This window comes from Corythoichthys intestinalis, chromosome 2, assembly GCF_030265065.1.
Source record: "Corythoichthys intestinalis isolate RoL2023-P3 chromosome 2, ASM3026506v1, whole genome shotgun sequence".
NCBI lineage: Eukaryota > Metazoa > Chordata > Actinopteri > Syngnathiformes > Syngnathidae > Corythoichthys > Corythoichthys intestinalis.
This window is the reverse complement of record NC_080396.1, coordinates 30,874,859-30,896,362: the sequence shown is the minus strand read 5'-3', so window position 1 is coordinate 30,896,362 and position 21,504 is coordinate 30,874,859. Positions and strand designations below refer to the sequence as shown.

The 21,504-nt window shown below is 40.2% G+C and overlaps 1 protein-coding gene across 2 annotated transcripts in view; it reads right to left on the bottom strand.

The window, feature by feature from the left end:
* The window catches only part of acvrl1 (activin A receptor like type 1), a 29,756-nt gene extending 13,174 nt beyond the window's left edge, over nucleotides 1–16,582 (bottom strand). The window contains exons 1-3 of one of the 2 annotated variants that reach the window (XM_057827179.1): nucleotides 15,739–16,582; nucleotides 4,998–5,069; nucleotides 2,362–2,598 (exon numbers count right to left, since the gene is read on the bottom strand). In XM_057827179.1, coding sequence (XP_057683162.1) covers nucleotides 2,362–2,598; nucleotides 4,998–5,069; nucleotides 15,739–15,838 — 409 coding nt within the window. In that variant the 5' untranslated portion in view covers nucleotides 15,839–16,582. The remainder of the gene's footprint in view (nucleotides 1–2,361; nucleotides 2,599–4,997; nucleotides 5,070–15,738) is intronic. The other variant, XM_057827172.1, reaches the window with a different exon arrangement.
* Between the last annotated feature and the right edge of the window lie 4,922 nt (nucleotides 16,583–21,504).

The following is a 21,504-nucleotide window of genomic DNA, read 5'->3' as shown; positions in this document are numbered from 1 at the left end:
ATCAATGAACTGGCTAGTTTGAATAATCTAGTAATCGGCTATGGAACATAAAAAATTAGAATAACTGAGCTGAGCCTCGAACAGTGATAAAATAAAAAAATTAGGAACTAAGTACAACAAAAGAACAATTAGCTAACTTATATTGCAAAAGTCCACTAGCATAAATGCTATAATAAAATGCTAACTTTTTTTTCTTTTTACAATGCTCTTAAAAAATGATTCAAACACATATTCCCACAAAAACAACAGCTAAATATACCTATTAATAAAATTACGAATGCATTAAAAACCATTAGCTCAAACAAAAGCTTAGCTAATGTTGGTCTTGACAGGGAGCATCTGGATTCAGCTATGTGAAATGAGTTATATCATATTCACTATTGCCACTAGAGGGCAGTGTATCCACCCAAACCAATGAAACTAAATGCAAACACTTTCAAAACAAACCACTACAAAGCCACTTCAATTAAATGAATACTTGAAGCAGCAAAATTTTATTCTAATCGTTTTTCTAATCAAATTACTCGAGTTAATTGATTAATCGTTGCTCACTAGACTGAAACACTGACCAATTAGATGTTCAGTCGAAAGATAACGAGCAAATTAGTGGGGAGAACAAGTATTTGATACACTGCCGATTTTGCTGGTTTTCCCACTTGCAAAGCATGTAGAGGTCTGTAATTTGTATCATAAGTGCTCTTCAACTGTGAGGGGCGGAATCTAATACAGAAAACCAGAAAATCACGTTGTATCATTTTAAATAATACATTTGCATTAAATTGCATGAAATAAGTATTTGATACATCACAAAAATCGAACTTAATATTTGGTACAGAAACCTTTGTTTGCTGTTACAGATACCAAACGTTTCCTGTAGTCCTTGACAAGGTTTTCACACACTGCAGCAGGGATTTTGGCCCACTCCTCCATGCAGATCTTCTCCAGAGCCTTCAGGTTTCGGGGCTGCTGCCGGGCAACACGGACTTTCAGCTCCCTCCATAGACTTTCTATCGGGTTCAGATCTGGTGACTGGCTAGGCCACTCCAGGACCTTAAGATGCTTCTTACGGAGCCACTCTTTAGTTGCCCTGGCTGTGTGCTTTGGGTTGTTGTCATGCTGGAAGACCCAGCCACGACCCATCTTCAGGGCTCTCACTGAAGGAAGGAGGTTGTCAGCCAAGATCTGGCGATACATAGCCCCATCCATCCTCCCCTCAATACGGTGCAGTCGTCCTGTACCCTTGGCGAGAAGCAGCCCCAAAAAATGTTGTTTCCTCCTCCATGTTTCACGGTTGGGATGGTGTTCTTGGGGTTGTACTCATCCTTCTTTTTACTCCAAACACTACACGCCGAGTTTAGACCAAAAAGTTCAATTTTGGTCTCATCCGACCACATGACCTTCTCCCATTGCTCCTCTGGATCATCCAGATGGTCAGTGGCAAACTTCAGACGTGTCTGGACATGCACTGGCTTCAGCAGTGGGACCTTGCGTGCGCTGTAGGATTTTAATCCGTGACGGCGTAATGTGTTTCCGATGGTTTTCTTCGAGACTGTGGTTCCAGCTTTCTTCAGGTCATTGACCAGGTCCTGCCGTGTAGTTCTGGGCTGATCCCTCACCTTCCTCATGATCAGTGATGCCCCACGAGATGAGCTCTTGCATGGAGCCCCAGAACGAGGCAGACTGACCGTCAACTTGAACTTCTTCCATTTTCTAATAATCGCTCCAACAGTTGTTACCTTCTCACCAAGCTGCTTGCTTATTTTCCTGTATCCCATCCCAGCCTGTGCAGGTCTATTATTTTATCCCTGATGTCCTTACACAGCTCTTTGGTCTTGGCCATTGTGGAGAGGTTGGAGTTTGTTTGTTTGAGCATGTGAACAGGTGTCTTTTATACAGGTAACAAGTTCAAACAGGTGCAGTTACTTCCGGTAATGAGTGGAGAACAGGAGGGGTTCTTAAAAAAGAATTAAGAGCCGAAATATTTACTAGTTGGTAATGTATCAAATACTTATTTCATGCAGTTAGATACAAATGTATTATTTAAAAATTATACAATGTGATTTTCTGGATTTTTGTATTAGATTCCGTCCCTCACAGTTGAAGAGAACTTATGATACAAATTACAGACCTCTACATGGCTTGCAAGTGGGAAAACCAGCAAAATCGGCAGTGTATCAAATACTTGTTCTCCCCACTGTAAGTTTGCCTGTAAAACGTAACGGTGCATTTTTGTTTTTTCCTGAAATTTAAGGAAAAATCCTTATACCCCTAACTTTTTGTGTTTAAAGGGGGTTGACTCTATGTATCTGAGCACAAAATGTGAAGTTCAGATACAGTTCTATGAAGTTGAAGGTTACTGACCAATGTTTGGGGGTGGCGTTGCAAATGCATTGCATTTGTTCTCTTTGCAGCAGAAGACATGGAAGCGTCCAAAGGAGGTGAAGCACTGCTCCATGTAGTTTTGGTTAGAGAAGCAACCCTTCTCCTCATGGCCCTGGACCCATGTATAGAAGCAGATGTCCCCCCTGCACGTATCGTTGACACATGTGCCTTTTTCATTCATGCATGAACACAGCAGCTTTCCGTCATCCTTTGAATCTGAAAGTTATAAGATAAATTATAAAGGGCTATCTTGATATTGGTCCGGTTCAATAAATTTGGCTGATACCTCAGGCACATACAGAATGATCAGATTACCAACAATTTTATCAACCGACAGTTTTCTGACAATCCGGCCACCAGGAGGCAGAGCAGTGTTCGATATGTACATTCATTTAGAAATTTTCTCTACCTTGAAATATTTAATCCAGCAACACATTGTTTAAATCAATAAATAACTTAAATTGAGGGGAAAAAAGTTAAAACTACGCAGTTTGTACCCTTACACACCAGTGAACACGTGAACTATTGAACCTCTGACCCTGAAAATAAAGACAAAGTGCACTTGCTACTCCAGGTACATGACACGAAATTTGCCTCGTTTAGATGAAGATAATTTACTGTGGGTAAAACGAGCTCCTCTCAGACATGAAAGTAATTTGCGGTGTTGTCACAATAAAATGTGTACTGCACTAAATAATGGCACAACGGTAAATGTTCCATTCATATTTATTTTGTTTCCAATGTCATTGCTTCCTATGTAAGCAGATCAGCAGCATATGTGTAAATGTCAACTCATCTCAATACTATAGTAGCTATAGGATATAGTATTGTAGAAACTAATTTTTTCTTGCGCCACATGAGTTATATGGTTTCCCTCGGAGAACCATCATGATCGCGGACCTAGAGAAATATCACTTCAAATTTTACATATACAGTACACGACAAATTGAATGATAAGTGGTTGTGAAATTGGAAGCCAGTTAAAATAATGTTCAACAACTATGCAGGTAATAAGATATTGGATGACAAAATGGCTTGCAACATCTCAATGTTAAAAGTGCATACCTGTCAAGTTGTACAGTTTCGGCGTAATTTGTACAAGTGAGCGCTGATTTTTAAATGTGTACGTCGTACGTTCAAAATCTGTACGTTTTTCGTGCATTACCTTTTTTTTTCCTCCGTTCGGATTTTTTCACCGTTTCGGCAATGAGACAATGTGCGTTACGATGCGTTGGTTGAATGACGCGAGAAAAGTCAGAGACACTGAGAGAGAAGAGTGTTGTGACGCTGTAGCAAATGCGATGCTAGGCTAGGTGGCTCCAATATTTCCTGACTGTTGCCAACAGCCTACAATCTACGCCTAGATATCAAATGCTTATAGAACTACATGCGAGATGACAGATGGTGGCGTTAATAAACAGCCGCCATTTTGAAGCAGTAGACTTCTCAGAAAGGCTCTGTTGTAGTGTACCTTCCTAGCAAACTTAAGTAACTTTTTATCTAAAATACTCCTAAATCGGCAAAATCTTGACTTGAATCTATCTTTAAATGATGAAACAGTTTTATAACTTTAACATGTCAAAAGTAGATAGAAAGGAACTAATGCAAAAACGGGAGCAATTTTTACAACTTTAACAGTTGATTCACAACATTAAATGATTTCCAAACATAGCAATGGTTTTTTTTTTTTTTTTTTTTTTTAATTAAAAAAAAAAAAACATTAAAGGTAACACCAGTTACTTTGCCAAGTAACTAATTACTCTTACCTTTAGGTAACTGAGTTACTAACTCAATTACTTTTGGGAGAAGTAATTCGTAACTAATTAATTACTTTTTAAAAGTAAGATTAACAACACTGGTCATAAAGATAAAGACTGCAGAATGAAAAGTGATGATAGCAGAGATTTCATTCTGCCAATTTGTGGCCGAACACAATTTGCCTGCAACTATTGCTGATCACTTCTCAGAATTAGCAAAAGAAATGTTCCCTGACTCAAAGATTGCATCGGTAAGTTAATTTTATCAATTGACCTTTTTAATTTATAGTTGGACACACTAACGAACTACCTTCAAGTCAAACTGAATTGCGAGCTGAAGTGTCATCAAGTGCAGCCATCAAGACATGATAGAAATTGCCAAAAGCGCTACATACAATTTTAACAAAAGTCACTGTTAAATTTTAGTAATCATGATGTAGCTGAAGATATTGATTGTTCTTTGATTGTACCAGGTTATATGTGACAATATTAGCAATAAATTCATATTATTTTTAAAATTGAGTTTTATTTTTGTTTCATATTGCACGCTATATACAACGTTGTAAGATTAGTCACCAATTTGTAAGGGCATACGTCACAAATTTTAAGATTGCCAATGGCCTCGGGTTGACAGGTATGAAAGTGACACAATTGAAACAATATTTAAACGAACAATATTGATACACATGACTTCTCTTGCTTTTGAGGTCCACAAAAAAATGTGTGCCAGAGAGGATCTGCCCCCTGGGCCTTGGGTTTGATACCTATACAGTATTATGGTTTTTGGTTGTGTTCACTAACCGGATACTACCATGGGAAGGCCACTGTGCACTATGTGTAGCTTTATCATTCACTCACCTGCGTGCCATGCAGACATCAACAGCAACAGTCCAACAAGTACCACCGTGAAGCCTAGCGGGCCTTCCATCTCTGTGAACAACACATAAAATAGTTAATATAGACAAATTTTGTTTGCATTTCGAATTAGAAGCCAGAAATTCGAAATTTTGTTGCTATATCAGCAGCTCTGTAAGTGGAATCTAAAGTAGCCAAGCCACAGCAGAAGCGATGAGGTTCAAAACAGCGGTCAGTGGGCGCAGCCTGTCTGCCTATGTTCTAATTGCTCAGGATGGGGAGAAAAAAGGGACTTGGGGTGGGGGGAGTCTGTAACAGCACTCAGGAGTGTTTGTATAAGTGGGCTGAGACTGTGTGTGGCGCTGTGCTCCCCAGGCTCCAGGCCTGTTGACTCCTCAGCTGCCCCACTCGCAGAGTAAATATTGATGGCGATGCTTCCTGCCATTGAGTGGCCCCACCCGGCTGGCCGGCGAGACTCTGGCTGCTCATTGTTTAGGGCCTCGCTGGCGGAGGTCACGCAAGTAGCAAAGTCTTCATACAATGTGGAAGCATGCTGTAGTTGGGTGTGCATTCACATAAGCATATTGGATCAAACACGTTATGCTAAAAATATGAATTAGGATAACAGTAATGCATTCAATGAATTGATTTATACAGTGATTCAGAGGGTTCAATGCATGCTATTCACATAGTCATGGAAGAAACGCACCACGCATGTCCAGAAAGCTCCTGTATGCCTGCCTAAAGAAAACCTACATTTTCACTTGCATCCGCCAAGCCCCCAAACATATGTGGTGGGTTTTGCGCTGACACAAAAATCCTACTGCAGGTTGGACATCAGACAGGTGGAGCGACCAAAGGTGCTGGCATTGACAATCAGCCGTCTTTAAAAGCCAGTGGATGCCATCACCTTGTCGCCTGATCAAATGGTCTGTTTCCAACATCAGTTGTATCTTGCGGCCCTTAATGACTTCTCTGTTCACAGGCTCACGACTTTTTTTGCTCTCTCCCAGGTCTTGTTTTACGCGCGCCCCGTGTCGGATTCCATACCTGCCTCCTTCCGATCTTCATAGTTTCATGTTTTATGGTACACATTTTACAGACGCTCCCATTGTACTGGTATGTAAACAAATGTTTGGAGACGTATAAGACCACAGAGTATCATTTTTCTTCTACATATTTCTGATAACTAAGTGATTTTGAGGAAACCAAAGGCACTTTTTATGGGGATATTTGACCCAGTTATGACTTGTATGCAACTTCAATACACCAAATTGGTTTAACAAATACACTGACAGGCCACAACTTCATGATCAATTTAATTATTTGCATTTATCATGAGAACTATTTCCGCATACCTCGAAAGGACACTGTGTCAGGAGTATGCACACACTCATACTAATTTCAGGCACTTCACATAAGGTAACACTTGGTAGATTTTCAGTTTTGACCTATTTTAGCAATGCCGGTGACAAAAGCAGTAGTGTTTTTCCGTTTCCCACGAAGACTAGTGCACACCCGAAAAGTGTCGGAGAATCATCACTGAATCAAAAATCAATCTCTCGGTCGCGTGAAAATGGAATAACCATCATTTCTGTTTCCAGCGGCTGTGTGAGGGGCAGATAGTTATAGGTAAAGAAGGTAATGAATCCTGTTGTGGCTAAACAATAGCATGTGAGATTTAACAATCATGTGGCTAATCCCCACACCCCACCTCTGACGAGTTCGGTTGGGGGGGTGGTGTCACGCCAGCGAGTGACAGCCGGGCCAATGTCTATTTTGTATATCCTGGTAGCCTCTCTTTTGTTTTCCTCCTCAGACAAAACTTTTGTCTTGTCCGTCCGTCTCTCTTGATGCTCTGCTATCTTTGCAGCATTCGAGCGAAAGCGTTCGCATCGAGTTCCGTTTTTATAATGAATGGAGAAAGCGGGAAGTGACGTATGCAGGAAAAGTAATCTGCACATTTGTAGTTTTTTTTTTTGTGTGTGGCAGGGTTCCTGCCACCCTCCTCAAAGTTAATCAGAGCCAGTGAAAGCGATACAAACCCCCTCAAGATATAAAACAGGTGTCATTCAACTAATGTTACGGCCCTGGCCATTTAATTGGTTTTTTTTTAGACTTTCAGTCAGCTGATCGTCACCTCCGCCAGCTGGCTGCCTCCCCTCCCACTGTGACGTAAGCTGAACGACGCCGGACGGACAGACGATGTCGCCGCCGCTGATTGGCCACGACGAAAGGGCGCCAAGCTTCATAAACCTGCCGCTGTCAACCCTCTGGGAGGTCGCATTTGACAGCATTCGTGCCGCGGTCCTCCTCGCCGGCTGTTTGCTTGCCATTCACTCTCGTGTGCTTTGATTGCTAGTTTGATACACTCCAGCTTTTTCGGTGAGGTCTTTTGTGTTTTGCCATTATCGGATCATTTTTGTTCACCACTGTAAATAAGAGCACTGAAGCAGTAGGGGTAAGCTGCCATTGCTGCGATGCTAGGTTAGTGGCTGTCTTTTCTTTGTTCTTTTTCAGGATCAGGGTTTAGTAAGCGGGTGGGGTTTAAGTGTAGAATCCTTTTGTTTGTTGTTTTGGCCTGGGCTTACCCTGTATTTTGTATATATTGTTCATTGCGACTGACTGTGTAAATAAATTTGTGCCACTTGTAAACTTGTGTGGCTCGTTTTATGTTATGCCCTTAGCGAGCCGTCCGTGGGACGTAACACTAGTTTTCTTTTTTTTTTCTTCTTTTTTTCTATCGTTTATTTTCCTTTCAGGCGTGACAAATCCAAACAAACATACAACATTCATTTGTGTTTACATTTAGTTCAACCCGAAAAGAAAAGGGCAGACAGGAGAAGACGAAGCTTATTAAATCCCCCCCCCTGTATACTATAGGACGCAGAAATGATCGAATAACAATTTTGACATTTCAGATTGTGTAATGATTAGTTGTTTTTTTCCTCTCCCCTTGATTGTTCATTTTCCCAAAAGTCATAGTCGATCGCGGCAACTTGTTCGTTTTGTTGATTAAATCCACTAGATTAGTTCATAATTCAGAGGTTAATTCATTCTGTATTCGATCCAGAAGATAGGGAATAGCTGAGGACCGATGGCAGGCCATGTCCGCCACCCTCTGTTGTCGATTTAATCCTTGTCGCGGTTTTCATTCCTTGCTGCATTCCGCCGATCACTCATCTCCAAGTTTCAGACGACATATTATCACAAACGTTATGAAAATATTTTAACAAGGTTGAAAAGTTACCTGGTGTTGCTTTAACTTCGTAAACATTTTTGGGGAACATGGGAAAAGGGTTAGGGTTATAACCCCAAAATATTTACACAAGTATTCAGACATTCAAACTACGGCTGTCAAACCATTAAAATTTTTAATCAAGTTAATTACAGTTTAAAAATTAATCGTAATTAATCGCAATACAAACCATCTATAAAATATGCCATATTTTTCTGTAAATTATTGTTGGAATGGAAAGATAAGACACAAGACGGATATATCCATTCAACATACGGTACATAAGTACTGTATTTGTTTATTATAACAATAAATCAACAAGATGGCATTAACATTATTAACATTCTGTTAAAGCGATCCACGGATAGAAAGACTTGTAGTTCTTAAAAGATAAATGTTAGTACAAGTTATAGAAATTTTATATTAAAAGCCCTCTTAATGTTTTCGTTTTATTAAAATTTGTATAATTTTCAATCAAAAAATAAACTAGTAGCTCACCATTGTTGATGTCAATAATTACACCATGCTCACTCATGGTGTAACACATAAAATCAGTTGGACCCAAGCGCCAGCAGAGGGCGCCAAACACCAAAAAAACAAGTAACAAGCAAACATTAAACTGTATTGTCATTTTAATCTGTTTGAGCGGGGCATGTGCGTTAATTGCGTCAAATATTTTAACGTGATTAATTTAAAAAAAAAAATTCCGCCCGTTAACGCGATAATTTTGACAGCCCTAATTCAAACGTCAGGTTGGAGCCTGGATTCAAAGCCTCATCCTCAAAATAAGAGGTGTATCGCCACACTACTTGTTCACCGAGTCACACAAAACATTTTATACATTTCATACATTTTAACTTATAGTTTGCTGTGTTCTTTGTTCAAATTAGTGATTCCCAACCAGCATGTCAGGATTAATCATCAGGTGTGCCGCAAAAAATCATCAAACTTCACTTCATGGATCTTTGTTAGCTTATCAAGCCAGCTATGTAAAGTGACAGAACAATGAAATGTTCTTCCTTCCACTAAGCATATATAATTAACCTGTGGGTCTACTTTTTGTGACAGTTTTGTTTGGTGGTGTGCTGTTTTTTTTCTTATGTACAATATGTGCCATGTTGAAATGAAACATTTGTTTAAATACAGTAATCAGCACTTCCTGCTGTGCATAGGAGGTTTTCGTGCAGTGCGTCTCTTTTGGAGCAGAGCAATAACTGTAATGTGCACACATTACACAAGTTGCGGGAATCCCCTTGATGTTGATAAGTACAAACCACAGGCATCTCAAGAAGTTGAAGCTGCTTGATCACAAAGATTCTGATGCTCATACATGTTACACCACACATTACTAACTCATAACATATGAAAACAATGCTGGGTGCCATTTCCACCTGACATAAAAATCTGATAAATTCCTGACAATCTATCTTTAGGTTTACCACCACCCACCCCTCTCTAAATCTGCCTCCTGCACTCTGCGTAAGCAATGTTTGATTCAACATTAGCAAGCACTTCCTGCATTGTGCAGCCTGCAAGTCGGTGCTGGTAAATCTGCAAATCTCACATAAACACAACCCCACCCTCTCAAATTCTCAGTGGACAGCCACAGCTGGGTTTCATTTATCTAGCTATCACTTTATGGTTTGCCAGTCCCGACATAGGAGGGGGCCGTAATCATGTCTTGCATCGTAGGCCGTTCTGACATTCGACTCCAGAACGTTTCCTCTCTGAACTCTCTCCTATTTGTCTCCGTTGTGTCCAATGCTACACCCCTTGACCTGAGGGGAAAAGATCCATTGTCATCTTTTCCTTCCATCGACAGTTTAGACTCAGGGAGGCAGATCTCTCATTCCATCTGGATGACTGTGTGGTTCGAGTGGTCGATGGAAGAGGCATACAATAGCACAGCACGTTCGGTGATCCCCTGAACTAGGCCTCACGGCACAAAAGCAAAACCTTGCTGTAAAATAACCCCACGTCTTTTTGATGTAAAACTATCCTGACATTTAATAATCGACAACATTCTATTAGAGCATTCTACTTGTTAGTGCTGAATGCTTTTATACTACGTGTTTATGTTATACAACCTCCAACGTTTGGAACTTTCTGAAAATTACAGTGACAGACTGGAATGACTCATTGTGTCTTCATCAGGCTTTGGCAGGCATCTTGGCTCACTTAGTGCTTGCATGCTCTCATATGCACGAGTGCTATGGAATTGAATTAAGAAGAGCATCAAATCTAGAGGTTTTTTTGTGTTGTCTAATGTGGAGAATTGAAGACTGGTGGTTCAAGTTGAATTTGACAAATAGTTTCTTGACAGAATATGTCTTATGTATTTGGCTGGTCTTCGTCCATACTGTGGTATTTCAAATGGATTCAAATCCAGACTTTGACAAGGCCACTCCAAAACCTACATTTTTAAGCCATTCAGAAGTCGAGTTTCTGGCATGTTTTGGACCGCTGTGCTGTTCTGCTGTACAACCAAAGCGCGTTCAGATTGTGGTCATCAACTAATGGGGGTATCTGGCTAAAACAGATTACATCAATCTCAGCAAGTCGTCCAGTTCTTGAAGAAAAAAGCAACTCTTTTCTGGAATCATGTGCTACATTTCCATCACACACACTTTTCCAAAAAGTTCTACTTTAATTTCGTCAAACAATATTTCCCCCCAAATTTAGGGAATGATTCCGATGTTTTTATGTTTAAAGTGACAAGCCTTTGTGCTATATTGTGCTGTTTCTGCCCAGTCTCTTCATTAGGGGTGTGCATTACCTCATATCTGGCCATAGAATTCGATCTTGATTCACAGGGCACGATTTGGTTGAATCCAAATTAATCCCGATACTACACTTGAAGACGATTATTGCGATATTTGTATATTACTTTAGAAAAAAACAAATCAAAATGTACATTATAGCATAGCCGGAGTTTGACTTTTAGGGAGGGAGGGGCAAAGCACGAAACAAAGAAATTCCAAATATCCATTTTGCCTTCTCAGGTGTAGTTTTGGCTAAGCAAAGCAAAGGACCGTCTCTAAAATGCTAGTCACATGATCAGTTCGAAAAATAATTTTGACCCAAAATATTAATACACTGGTCAAAAAATAAAGGGAACGCTAAAGTAACACATTGTAGATATGAATGAATGAAATATATTTATTAAGTCCTTTGTTCTTTCCATAGTTGCAGGGCCGGCCCAGGCCATTTCAGGGCCCCAAGCAAACTAATGCAAAGGGGCCCATATTTTTGGCCCACCATTTCGTCACAGTGTACAGCGAAACCTATACATGTAATCCAACCCATACGTCAATATTTTGTATATTAATCAGATTTTGTTGCACTGCATTCTTCTCACCATAAATGATTGCCAGTACTTACAGTAGATAGCGCAAAATTTTTTATTTTTTTTTAAAGAGGAAAAGAACGAAGTTAAGGAAGAACTTTTATTTTTTAAGCTTGTAATCAAGTATCAAAACTGACAAAAGTCAAATAAAGCAAACTGTAGTAAACAAAATAGAATATAAATTAAACAATTGCCAGACTGGGGGCCCCCTAGTGGTCAGGGGCCCTAAGCAGCTGCATAGTCTGCGTATAGGCTGGGCCGGCCCTGCATAGTTGAATGTGCTAACAACAAAATCACGCAAAAATTATCCATGAAAATCAAACGTAGTAACCCATGGAGTTCTGGATTTGGAATTATACTCAAAATGAAAGTGGAAAACACACTTCAGGCTAATCCAACTTTTTTGTAATGTCCTTTAAACAAGTCATAATAAGGCTCAGTAGTGTGTGTGGCCTCGCGTGCCTGTATGACCTCCCTACAACACCTGAGCACGCTCCTAATGAGACAACGGTGGGTGTCCTTGGGGATCTCCTCCCAGATCTGGACCAGGGCATCACTGAGCTCCTAGACAGTCTGAGGAGCAACCTGGCCGCCTGTAGGAGATTCCAGGAGACAGGTAGTTACTCCAGGACAGCTGAACACGGCCGTAGAGGGTCCTTAAACCCTCAGCAGGATCGCTATCCACTCCTTTGTTCAAGGAGGAACAGGATAGCAGGCCACTGGTGGGAATATTTCTGACCAAACAATCAGAAACGGGCTCAATGAGGATGGCCTGAAGGCCTGACATCCTGCAGTGAGCCCCGTGCTCACTGCTAATCAGCGTAGAGCTCGATTGGCATTATCCATTGACAAGCAGAATTTCCAACTACGCCATGGTTATGTGCTGTTCACCGATGAAAGCAGGTTCAACCTGAGCACATGCGACAGACGTGAAAGGGTCCGGAGATATATTTTTTAACACCCCTACTCTCATAACAAATGCGACCTTAACTGACGCAAGGTAGGCCTCTAATTTTTTAGAGGTTATCATGGCTCTTTAGTGACATTCCAGATGAGTCGAAGCTGTTGTCTTTGACTCGTTTTGCCGGTCGACCCATCCCGGGAAGGTTCACCACTGCTCCTTGCTTATTCCATCTGTGGATATTGGCTCTCGCTATGAGTCGCTGGATTGTCCAAGCTTTCAAAATAGCTTTGTAATCCTTACCAGACTGATATATAATGAATTATTTTTCCCCTCACTGGTGTTTTTTTTTTACCGTAGCTTGGTGTATGTATGAATGTCTTTGTGTGTAATTAGCTTCTTTTTAAATCTTTTAGTCGACTTCATTTGTTGTATAGGTTCTACCATGTTTAACCATTTTCGATTTGACAGGACTAGGGGTAGTAAGATTATTTTAATACTTCAGTTACCCAAATTTGTGTGCAATTAGCTTCTTTTTAAATCTTTTAGTCGACTTCATTTGTTGTATAGGTTCTACTATGTTTAACCATTTTCGATTTGACAGGACTAGGGGTAGTAAGATTATTTTAATACTTCAGTTACCCAAATTTGGCACAGTGGATGAGCGGTTAGCACGTCCGTCTCACAGTTGTGAGATCAAGGATTCAATCCCGAGCTCTTGCCTCCTATGTTTGCATGGTTTTCCCAGTGCCTGCGTGGGTTTTGGGCGGGTATTCCGATTTCCTCCCACATCCCAAAAACATGCAGGGTAGGCTGCTTGAACGCTCAGAAATTGTCCCTATGTATGAGTATGAGCACGAATCATTGTTGCCTCATTGTTGGAATAGGCTGACAACAAGTTCAGGGTGCACCCCGCCTCCAGCCCATAGTTAGGTGGGATAGGCTCCAGCACCCCTGCGGCATTTCACCCTGCTGGAGCCACTCTCTCAGTTTGGGGGTTACAGTCACACAGGAGCATGCTGAAGAGAGGACACGAGAAGAGTGTTGGATAAGTGAAGTGAAGTACATCCAATTGGGACCGGAGAATTATACCATTCTTTCTGTATGAGTGATTATTCACAAAGGATGCAAGTATGCTTGCTAGCTTTTAAATTTAAACTTCAAACACTAACGAACGTGAGTGAAGTCATTTGCACTGACATCTTTGATGCACTCCTGAAAGGAGACTTCATTTAAACTCTCAACCTCTTTCAACTATAATTGCTTCAAGCATAAAAAAGTAAATTCTCTGTACTATTTTGATTTCACCAAGTTATAGGACTTACTGGTCTAAACTAGTATGGAGTCTCCATGAACTAGACCATCGGTATCATTAAGTACCGTAATTTCCCGAATATAAGGCGCACCCGTGTATAATGCGCACCTGAAATTTACTTGTAAAATCTAGGGAAAATTATTGTACCCGTTTATAACGCGCACCCTAATTTTAGCACCAATAAATAGAAGAATACAAGAAAACAGAGCTCGTGTACAGATACAGAAATGTCATTTTACTGACTGGTGAAACACAGCACAAGCATAGCACATTGGTAGTTCAAAACATTAACATAAACTGACAATATTTATGGTAATAATATGATTTGACAACTTCTCCAACTTACCAGAATCTAAGCGAAAACAAAACAGATGTGACTTTTCTTTTAAAGGCTGATGTATAACTTGCTCGTTTCATCATGATGAATAAATGTTTCTTCCATGGATTGATACGGTAAAATGAAAGTGAGAACGTAAGTCGGAAATCCGAGAGAGCACATCGCTGTCGACACGACAGTAACAATAGGAACTATTGCTATTTGGGTTTGAGTTTCCCGATGGACAGATATAGTTGACGGGCACACACAGGAAGTCTGCTGTTACGTTTGTTATGGTCCGAGTTGTGGAGCTGCAATAAACGTTGACTCAAATGAGTTAAAGAAACTAAATTCTGTGCTTTATGAAAAGTGAAAAAAGCAGAATTTAACACAGACGAAATCATTCGGCTGATTAGAGTGAAGTATTACCGAAACAAAATGGAGACGTCACGTACGTTTCTTCAACACAACGTAGGCATGTCCATAAAAAAAATCGGTTTATATATATATATATATATATATATATATATATATATATATATATATATATATATATATATATATATATTTCTGTCTCCATCCATGTACCCGTTTATAATGCGCACCATGATTTTACAAGTTGATTTTGGGGAAAAATAGTGCGCGTTATATTCGGGAAATTACGGTATATCGCGCCATGTCATGTGTGATGGCATAACAATTCCATGAATCCTTCAACATGATTATAAATCACTGGTTGCCATCGATGGTGATCAATGTCCTATAACTGCGAGGGCTGAAACCGAATTCATCTTTCAGTTTAATAAACGGTATCGGACGGCTAGTTGATCGCCGTCAATTAGTATTGCACCTATACCGATACTAGGATTGGTATCAGTACAGCTATGGCACTAAAATGATTTAAACGGTATCGGGGAGTACTAAGAAATATCATGCCAATATGCTGCGCTAAATGTAACTTTTCAGATCTAGTTTCGTACCGCTGGTCACCCTACCCAAGATGGCCGACAGCTATGCATGCTGCCATAAAAAAGGGATTGCTTCCCGCCTTTCCCAAGATGTTGATAGACGTCCAATTGTGTGGCTTCCAATGATCCTCTACTGGCAAATCAAGTGTATTCTCCACAAGTAGTCCAATCCATTTGAAGTCGGAAGGCTCTTGCCAAATATATTAATGTTCATCTAGCGCCGTCATTGGCTGACAATAAGTTAAGCAGTGTCTGACCAAGCCATGATAGCAATTACTCTACATTCAAGTCAGTATGCAATAATTTAGCATACAGTGTAGTGTGGCCAATACCATACAGTCTGTGTTGGAATCGGTATCGGGACCTAGAATGGTATCAGTGCAACACAACCGTCAATGGCAATCAATGTGTTAAACATTATATGCATGCACTATAAACCCTAAAAATTCATAGAATTCCAAAATTGTTATATAGAGATTACACAATAATACTTCAGTGATCTACTGTATGGTTCTTAATTTTTGAAAAAATTTTTTGGGGTACCACACAAATTAGCCATAAAATATTGAGCCGTTTTTCACTAAAGTAACATGAATCTTAGGGGCAGTTTACATGACGACTCTGCGACACAAAGACGCAATGACTGAGTTGCGGACTTGCCTCGCGTGCATATGGTGTCGGCGAAGACGAAAAATTCCGAATCCTGCCTCCAAAGTGGAAGAATCCGATTGCGGGGGGTTGAGGGGGTTTTCCTCGGCATGCATATCAAAGGCTCCTGCGGCGCGAGACCACGTCGTTAATGTCAGCACTCGTAAACGTCACATTGGGCGTGCGCAGCGGTGCTACTAAACATTAAATACACCAAATATGGCGGAATGTCGGCCTTAATTTACTGTTTTAATAATATTTTTAAATTAAATATGTTGAACGTTTCAATTTTTGTGCCTTTTTGAACAAAAGAAAAATGACATTGCTTCAAGTGGGCGGGTATATTTTTTTTCCAGGCTGAGGGAGCTTGATGGGGTCAAAGTGCATCATTCTCTGTCGCCCAGTAAATCTGCACTGCCCCCTAGGGCCTGGCATGAATACTACATCGTTTTCATGCGGAATCGCGACATTGTTCAAATGTAGACGCAAATGCAAATTTGACATTTTTCGTATTCTCGGAGAGTAACCATGTAAACAGCCCCTTAAAAGAATTTCAAACTGTCTAGCTCACTCAACTAATTAACGACATCTGTTACGAGATTAATAGTTATGAGCTAGTTCAGCTGTCTGTGATTACAGTGTGTGGTCAGGTAAATTATTGATTGTTTAAGAACCTTGCAGTCACATCATGTCCAGCACAGGTTAAACATGGGGTGAGTAGACTTAACAGTTGTTAAGTTAAAATGCAAACAAGTTCGGACTTCAGATTATTGTTGTTTCATTTATAATTGAATGTATAATCAATGTTAAAATACTCAGTTATGAAAATACAAAGAGTGAATGATATTTCACTATTATTTTTTTTAAATTATTATTATTATTATAACGATGTGATTTATTAGCATTAAATGCCTTATTTTTTTTTCCCAATAGTTGAGTGATTAAATGTCAAACTCGTGGTAAGTAGCAACAAAATAATGCGTGGACGAAGCCATCACCCCCGTTATCTCCATCTCAAATGGACCATTTTAAGACACCTGTTGGCTGAAAACACAATCGTGTTTTACAGTTCGGTGCCAATGACAAGCAATGACTGCAGTATTAAACTAATGTATATATTATTCAGTAGTCACAAACCGACAAAATAAATTTGGTGCCATCACCTGTTATCAGCTCTCCTTTCAACGTGATGGGTGTGGACACCGCACGTCTCCCATGTCCACTTCAAGTATTCAAAACTCAAACGTGACCATTAGTTCAGTTACATTCCTCTGCGAAAGCTCAATTTAAGATGTTTGAGCCGAAGAGAACTTGCATCCCCGTTTGTCGTTTCTGACGAAAGTTCTTCTCCAGTAGCTGATGTTTTTATGCGGTCCATAAATGCGCATAAGTGAAAAAGAAAAAACATAAAAATCGAAAATGGGAGTTTATCTTGTTCCAAATGTACACTGACACGCAAACGAGTAACCAGGTGCCAGCCTGCTTCCACCCCGTGAGGGCTGCCTCAACAAGTTCTGTCCAATGAAGGGAAGCCTTTTGTTGATGTCTTTGACCGCGATCAAAAGGCAAGATTACATTTTTTTTCTTACAAAGTGTACAGTTTTGTCCCACCCCTCATTGTCCCGCTCAGCCCTACTCAGCTCGGTGTGGAATGTTCTCATAGCGGTTTTCCTGTTGCTAAACCTCTCATTTTCCCTTTCCCCTGTGGACTGAGTCTGCAATGCACACTGACAGGAATGTGCTTCAAAGACCCCTCAATAATACAATTACACTTCGTGGGGGGGCAAAAACACCAATAGAATGGGTTTTATTTCCTTCAAACTTTGTCATTCACTCCCTTCTTGTAAAAGAGGATTCATAACCCTTTATTGGGCATGTGACTAACTGGCGTGCACGTAGGTTCACATTTTGGGTCATAACAGTTAATATACTAGTACAGTTTAAAAAATAGAAATATACTGTACATACATGGCGCAAAAAACAGACAAGGCTGAAACAGCAGTTTCTGCTCTTGTACCCTTCTTTAAAATAAACGGAACAATACGTCTATATGCTGCTATAGCAGTTGCATGGCTCATTTAGCCCCTGAACTGTTTTTAATTACTACGTTTTACCCTGGAGACCCCCGTTTACAGACACCGCGCAGCCGCTTTTCTTTCAACCCAGCCATTAAAGTGCATGTGACACGAAAAAGCATGTTTATTTCAAAATACACGCGGTATTTTATGCTCCTGAATGATATGGACCGCTTGGATGTGTGTGGAAGCGATCGCTATATTGATTTAGTTTTTTGAAAATGAGTGACTTCCGGCATCAGTCTCGAGTTGAGAAAGAGGGCGCTGTGACGTGTACGGTAGAAGGAGCCCTCTTCACTATACAGCCGTACTGTTGTATGAGAAGAACTAAGGATTCAGCTGATTTTGCAGATTAATACATTTATTTTTCGTATCACGCCAGCCAAACGGCTGCAGAAAAATCTTGCTGTATGAGGGAGAGGCGTGTGCGCCCTTTTGGAGTTTCAAAAGGTTCCCATTCACCATGGATTATTGGCCAAAACAAGCCCTACTACTGTGGGACATTACGACTTACGAGGAAGTGAGTAAACATCTTGTTTTTTATTATGTCAAATACTGGGATCATTTTAATACGGAGGTGGCTTGCATTTTGTGGCTGACATGCTCCTTGTCGCACATACCCCCGCCAAGCGAGCACTATACTCGGCTTTTGCACTCTTGGTATGCCCGATGTTCTGTCAAATTTTCCACCCGATCAGAAATTGCAATTTTGTGTTAAAAATAGCCGCGATTACAAAGTAAACACTACGAACTTTCTTTAAATAAAGGACTACTTACGTTCGATGATCGATAGGCATGTAAAAAGCTGTCCTCATGCACATTAGCTGCATAGCAGCCGCCCTCTTCCGGGGAACGAACTGTATATTGCTCTCCGCCGGGCGGTTTGCCGATCAGAGAAGACAATAGACAACCCAGTCGTCATGTCAAAAGTTCCGGGCTAGTTATGTGTGATTTTCCGCTTCAAAGACTTTGAAACATCACTCACTTCGGGTTAGCATGTCGGCTAGCTGTCACGCCTCTAAGTTTGTTTGCATTCTCCAATGCCGGGGAAGGGAAATGACATAAGCCCGATTTAGGTGAAATAAAATATCGTTCGGGAGGTGCGACAGTAAAGGTGAAGTCGACAGTTTTGACCATTATGGAGTAAGTTTGCCATGTCGTCCTGAATAAGTGCAGTTTTATTATTTCATATTCCATTTAGCACAAGACTGTTATTTGTCATGACCATGCCATTTATTTAGCAATTGGGGAAAAATACTTGGATAGAAATAATATCTTGTAAAAATATTGAATTAGAGAGACAGAAACAATGACATTTTGCAGCTCTCTTCGTTGCGCTTTCCTCGTTGTGAATAATTCCCCCTCGACGGGCTGACTGGTCCTTCTCAAGCCATTTATTTACCTATTGGGGAAAAATACTTGGATAAAAAGAATATCCTGTAAAAATATTGGAGTAGAGAGACTGAAACAATGACATTTTGCGGCTCTCTTCGTCGCGTTTTCCCCGTTCTTAATAATTCCCCCTCAATGGGCTGAATAGTAAAACCGATGAGCCTATTCTCCCGCTGACGTCATCCACCTGTTGGGGACGCTACGACCCTATAATGGTAGGCGTGGCTAACCGGCAGATTAAAAGACTAATTTCTCGTCATCAGTGCTTTGCTGCATTGTTGTATATAGTCGAATCGTCTCAAAATATGATTGTAATTCACATAATAATGCTATTTAAGACTTTTTTTCTCATGTCGTATGCTCTTTAAAAAGGTAACTATAGTTATAATTATTTGAAATGTCTATTATTTTTAGCTTTGATTCATTAATTGATGTCTAATATTTAGTTAAAAAAGCAAAACAACTTTATGAAATTATTCACTCGCATATTTTAAACTTTTAAACAAATTACGTCACAATCAAAAAAATAACGTCTGTAAATAGGTCACGGATATCTACCTCATAACTATCGCTTAATTGTAGTTTTTTGTACTGTTGCATTTTCCTCGATATTTTAGATGACAAATAATTGATCCAAACAAAAAAAAATTTTGAAAAAAAACAAAACAAAAATGTTTAACAGGGTAAATATTTGAAAAAGAAAATCTCGACCACTCTTTGATGTCTGGGATTTCTGCATTGCGACCCTTGTTATATAACCGTGTTTCAACCATAAAATCCCCCAAAAGTCCGGCTGTGGAGCTGTGTCTTGACGCTCGGTGAGACATGCTACACTTTTTGGATCGAAACAGTACGCAATAATATCTCGTTAAAATCATGGTTTCTGTACTTGTGTTCTCTCATGCTCTCACCTCAAGTTAGGGTTTAGGGGTTTATTTTATTGTATTTTATTTTTTTAAATGCCCTCCTGTTTCAAAAAATTTCTTCCCCCAGAAAACAGATTTTAGGCTTCCAAATGATGTATCATACATCCCATGAACACCATCCCTACTGTTAAGCATGGGGGTGGTAGCATCATGCTTTGGGGGTGTTTTTCTGTATATGGGACTAGACGACTGCACTGTATTATGGAGAGGATGACCAGGGCAATGTATTGTGATATTTTGGGGAATAACCTCCTTCCCTCTGTTAAAGCATTGAAAATGGGTTGTGACTGGGTCTTCCAACATGACAATGGCCTGAAGCACACAGCTAATCTGACCAAGGAGTGGCTTCGTAAAAAGCATATCAAGGTTCTGGAGGGGCCTAGCCAGTCTTCAGACCTAAACCCAATAGAAACAATATTTGGAGGAAGCTCAAACTCCTTGTTTCTTGGTGACAGTTCAGAAACCTGATTGATCTAGAGCAGGGGTGTCCAAACTTTTCGCAAAGAGGGCCAGATTTAGTGTGGAAAAAATGTGGGGGGCCGACCTTGGCTGACGTCCTTTACGTAGAACAATATATTTAAGGAAATTTTTTTAGCAAGCCATTTTTTGTGTCAGTTTTGCTGGATTATTTTTTTAAATTAATAATTTCAACAATCTCGCAACTAGCCTTTGTGGCGTTCTCTTTTACTCTCGGGCTCATGCGAAATACTGCTGCTGTGAAATTAAACTAGCTTCAAGTTGCTTCAATTTCTCGCTGTGTATCATACCTGTAATCTTGTCGTACATGTCAGCGTTGCTTGTTTGGTAATACCGCCTCACATTGAACTCTTTAAGAACAGCGACTGTCTCTTTGCAAATGAGGCAGACACAGTTGTTGCCTATTTTAGTGAAGAAATAGTCCAATTTCCAACTATCCTTGAAGCGTCGGTCGTCGCAGTCAACTTTTTTTTTTTTGTTGATAGTCGCAATTTTAGAAAATTGGAAGTGAGGGGTCAAATGGGGTGATGTTGCTTAGAGTGCTGCTGCCTTTTAGTTGGTAAATGAGGAACAGCATTTAGTGTGTAAGCTACTTCATATGCTGGTAGCAGTACAGCTGACCAATTTATTAAGTCTGTGTGCGGGCCAGACGTTACTGATTTTATGACAGAGGCTGGGGGCCGGATGAAATTTGACCACGGGCCGCATTTGGCCCCCGGGCCGGACTTTGGACATGTCTGATCTAGAGAGATTTGTGTGGAGCAGTAGTGCGAAATCCCTGCTGCAGTCTGTGCCAACCTGGTGAAAAGTTACAGCAAACGTTTGACCTCTGTAATTGTAATCAAAGGCTACTTTAGCGAATATTAACATTGATTTTGTCAGGCGTTTAAATACTTATTTGCAGCAGT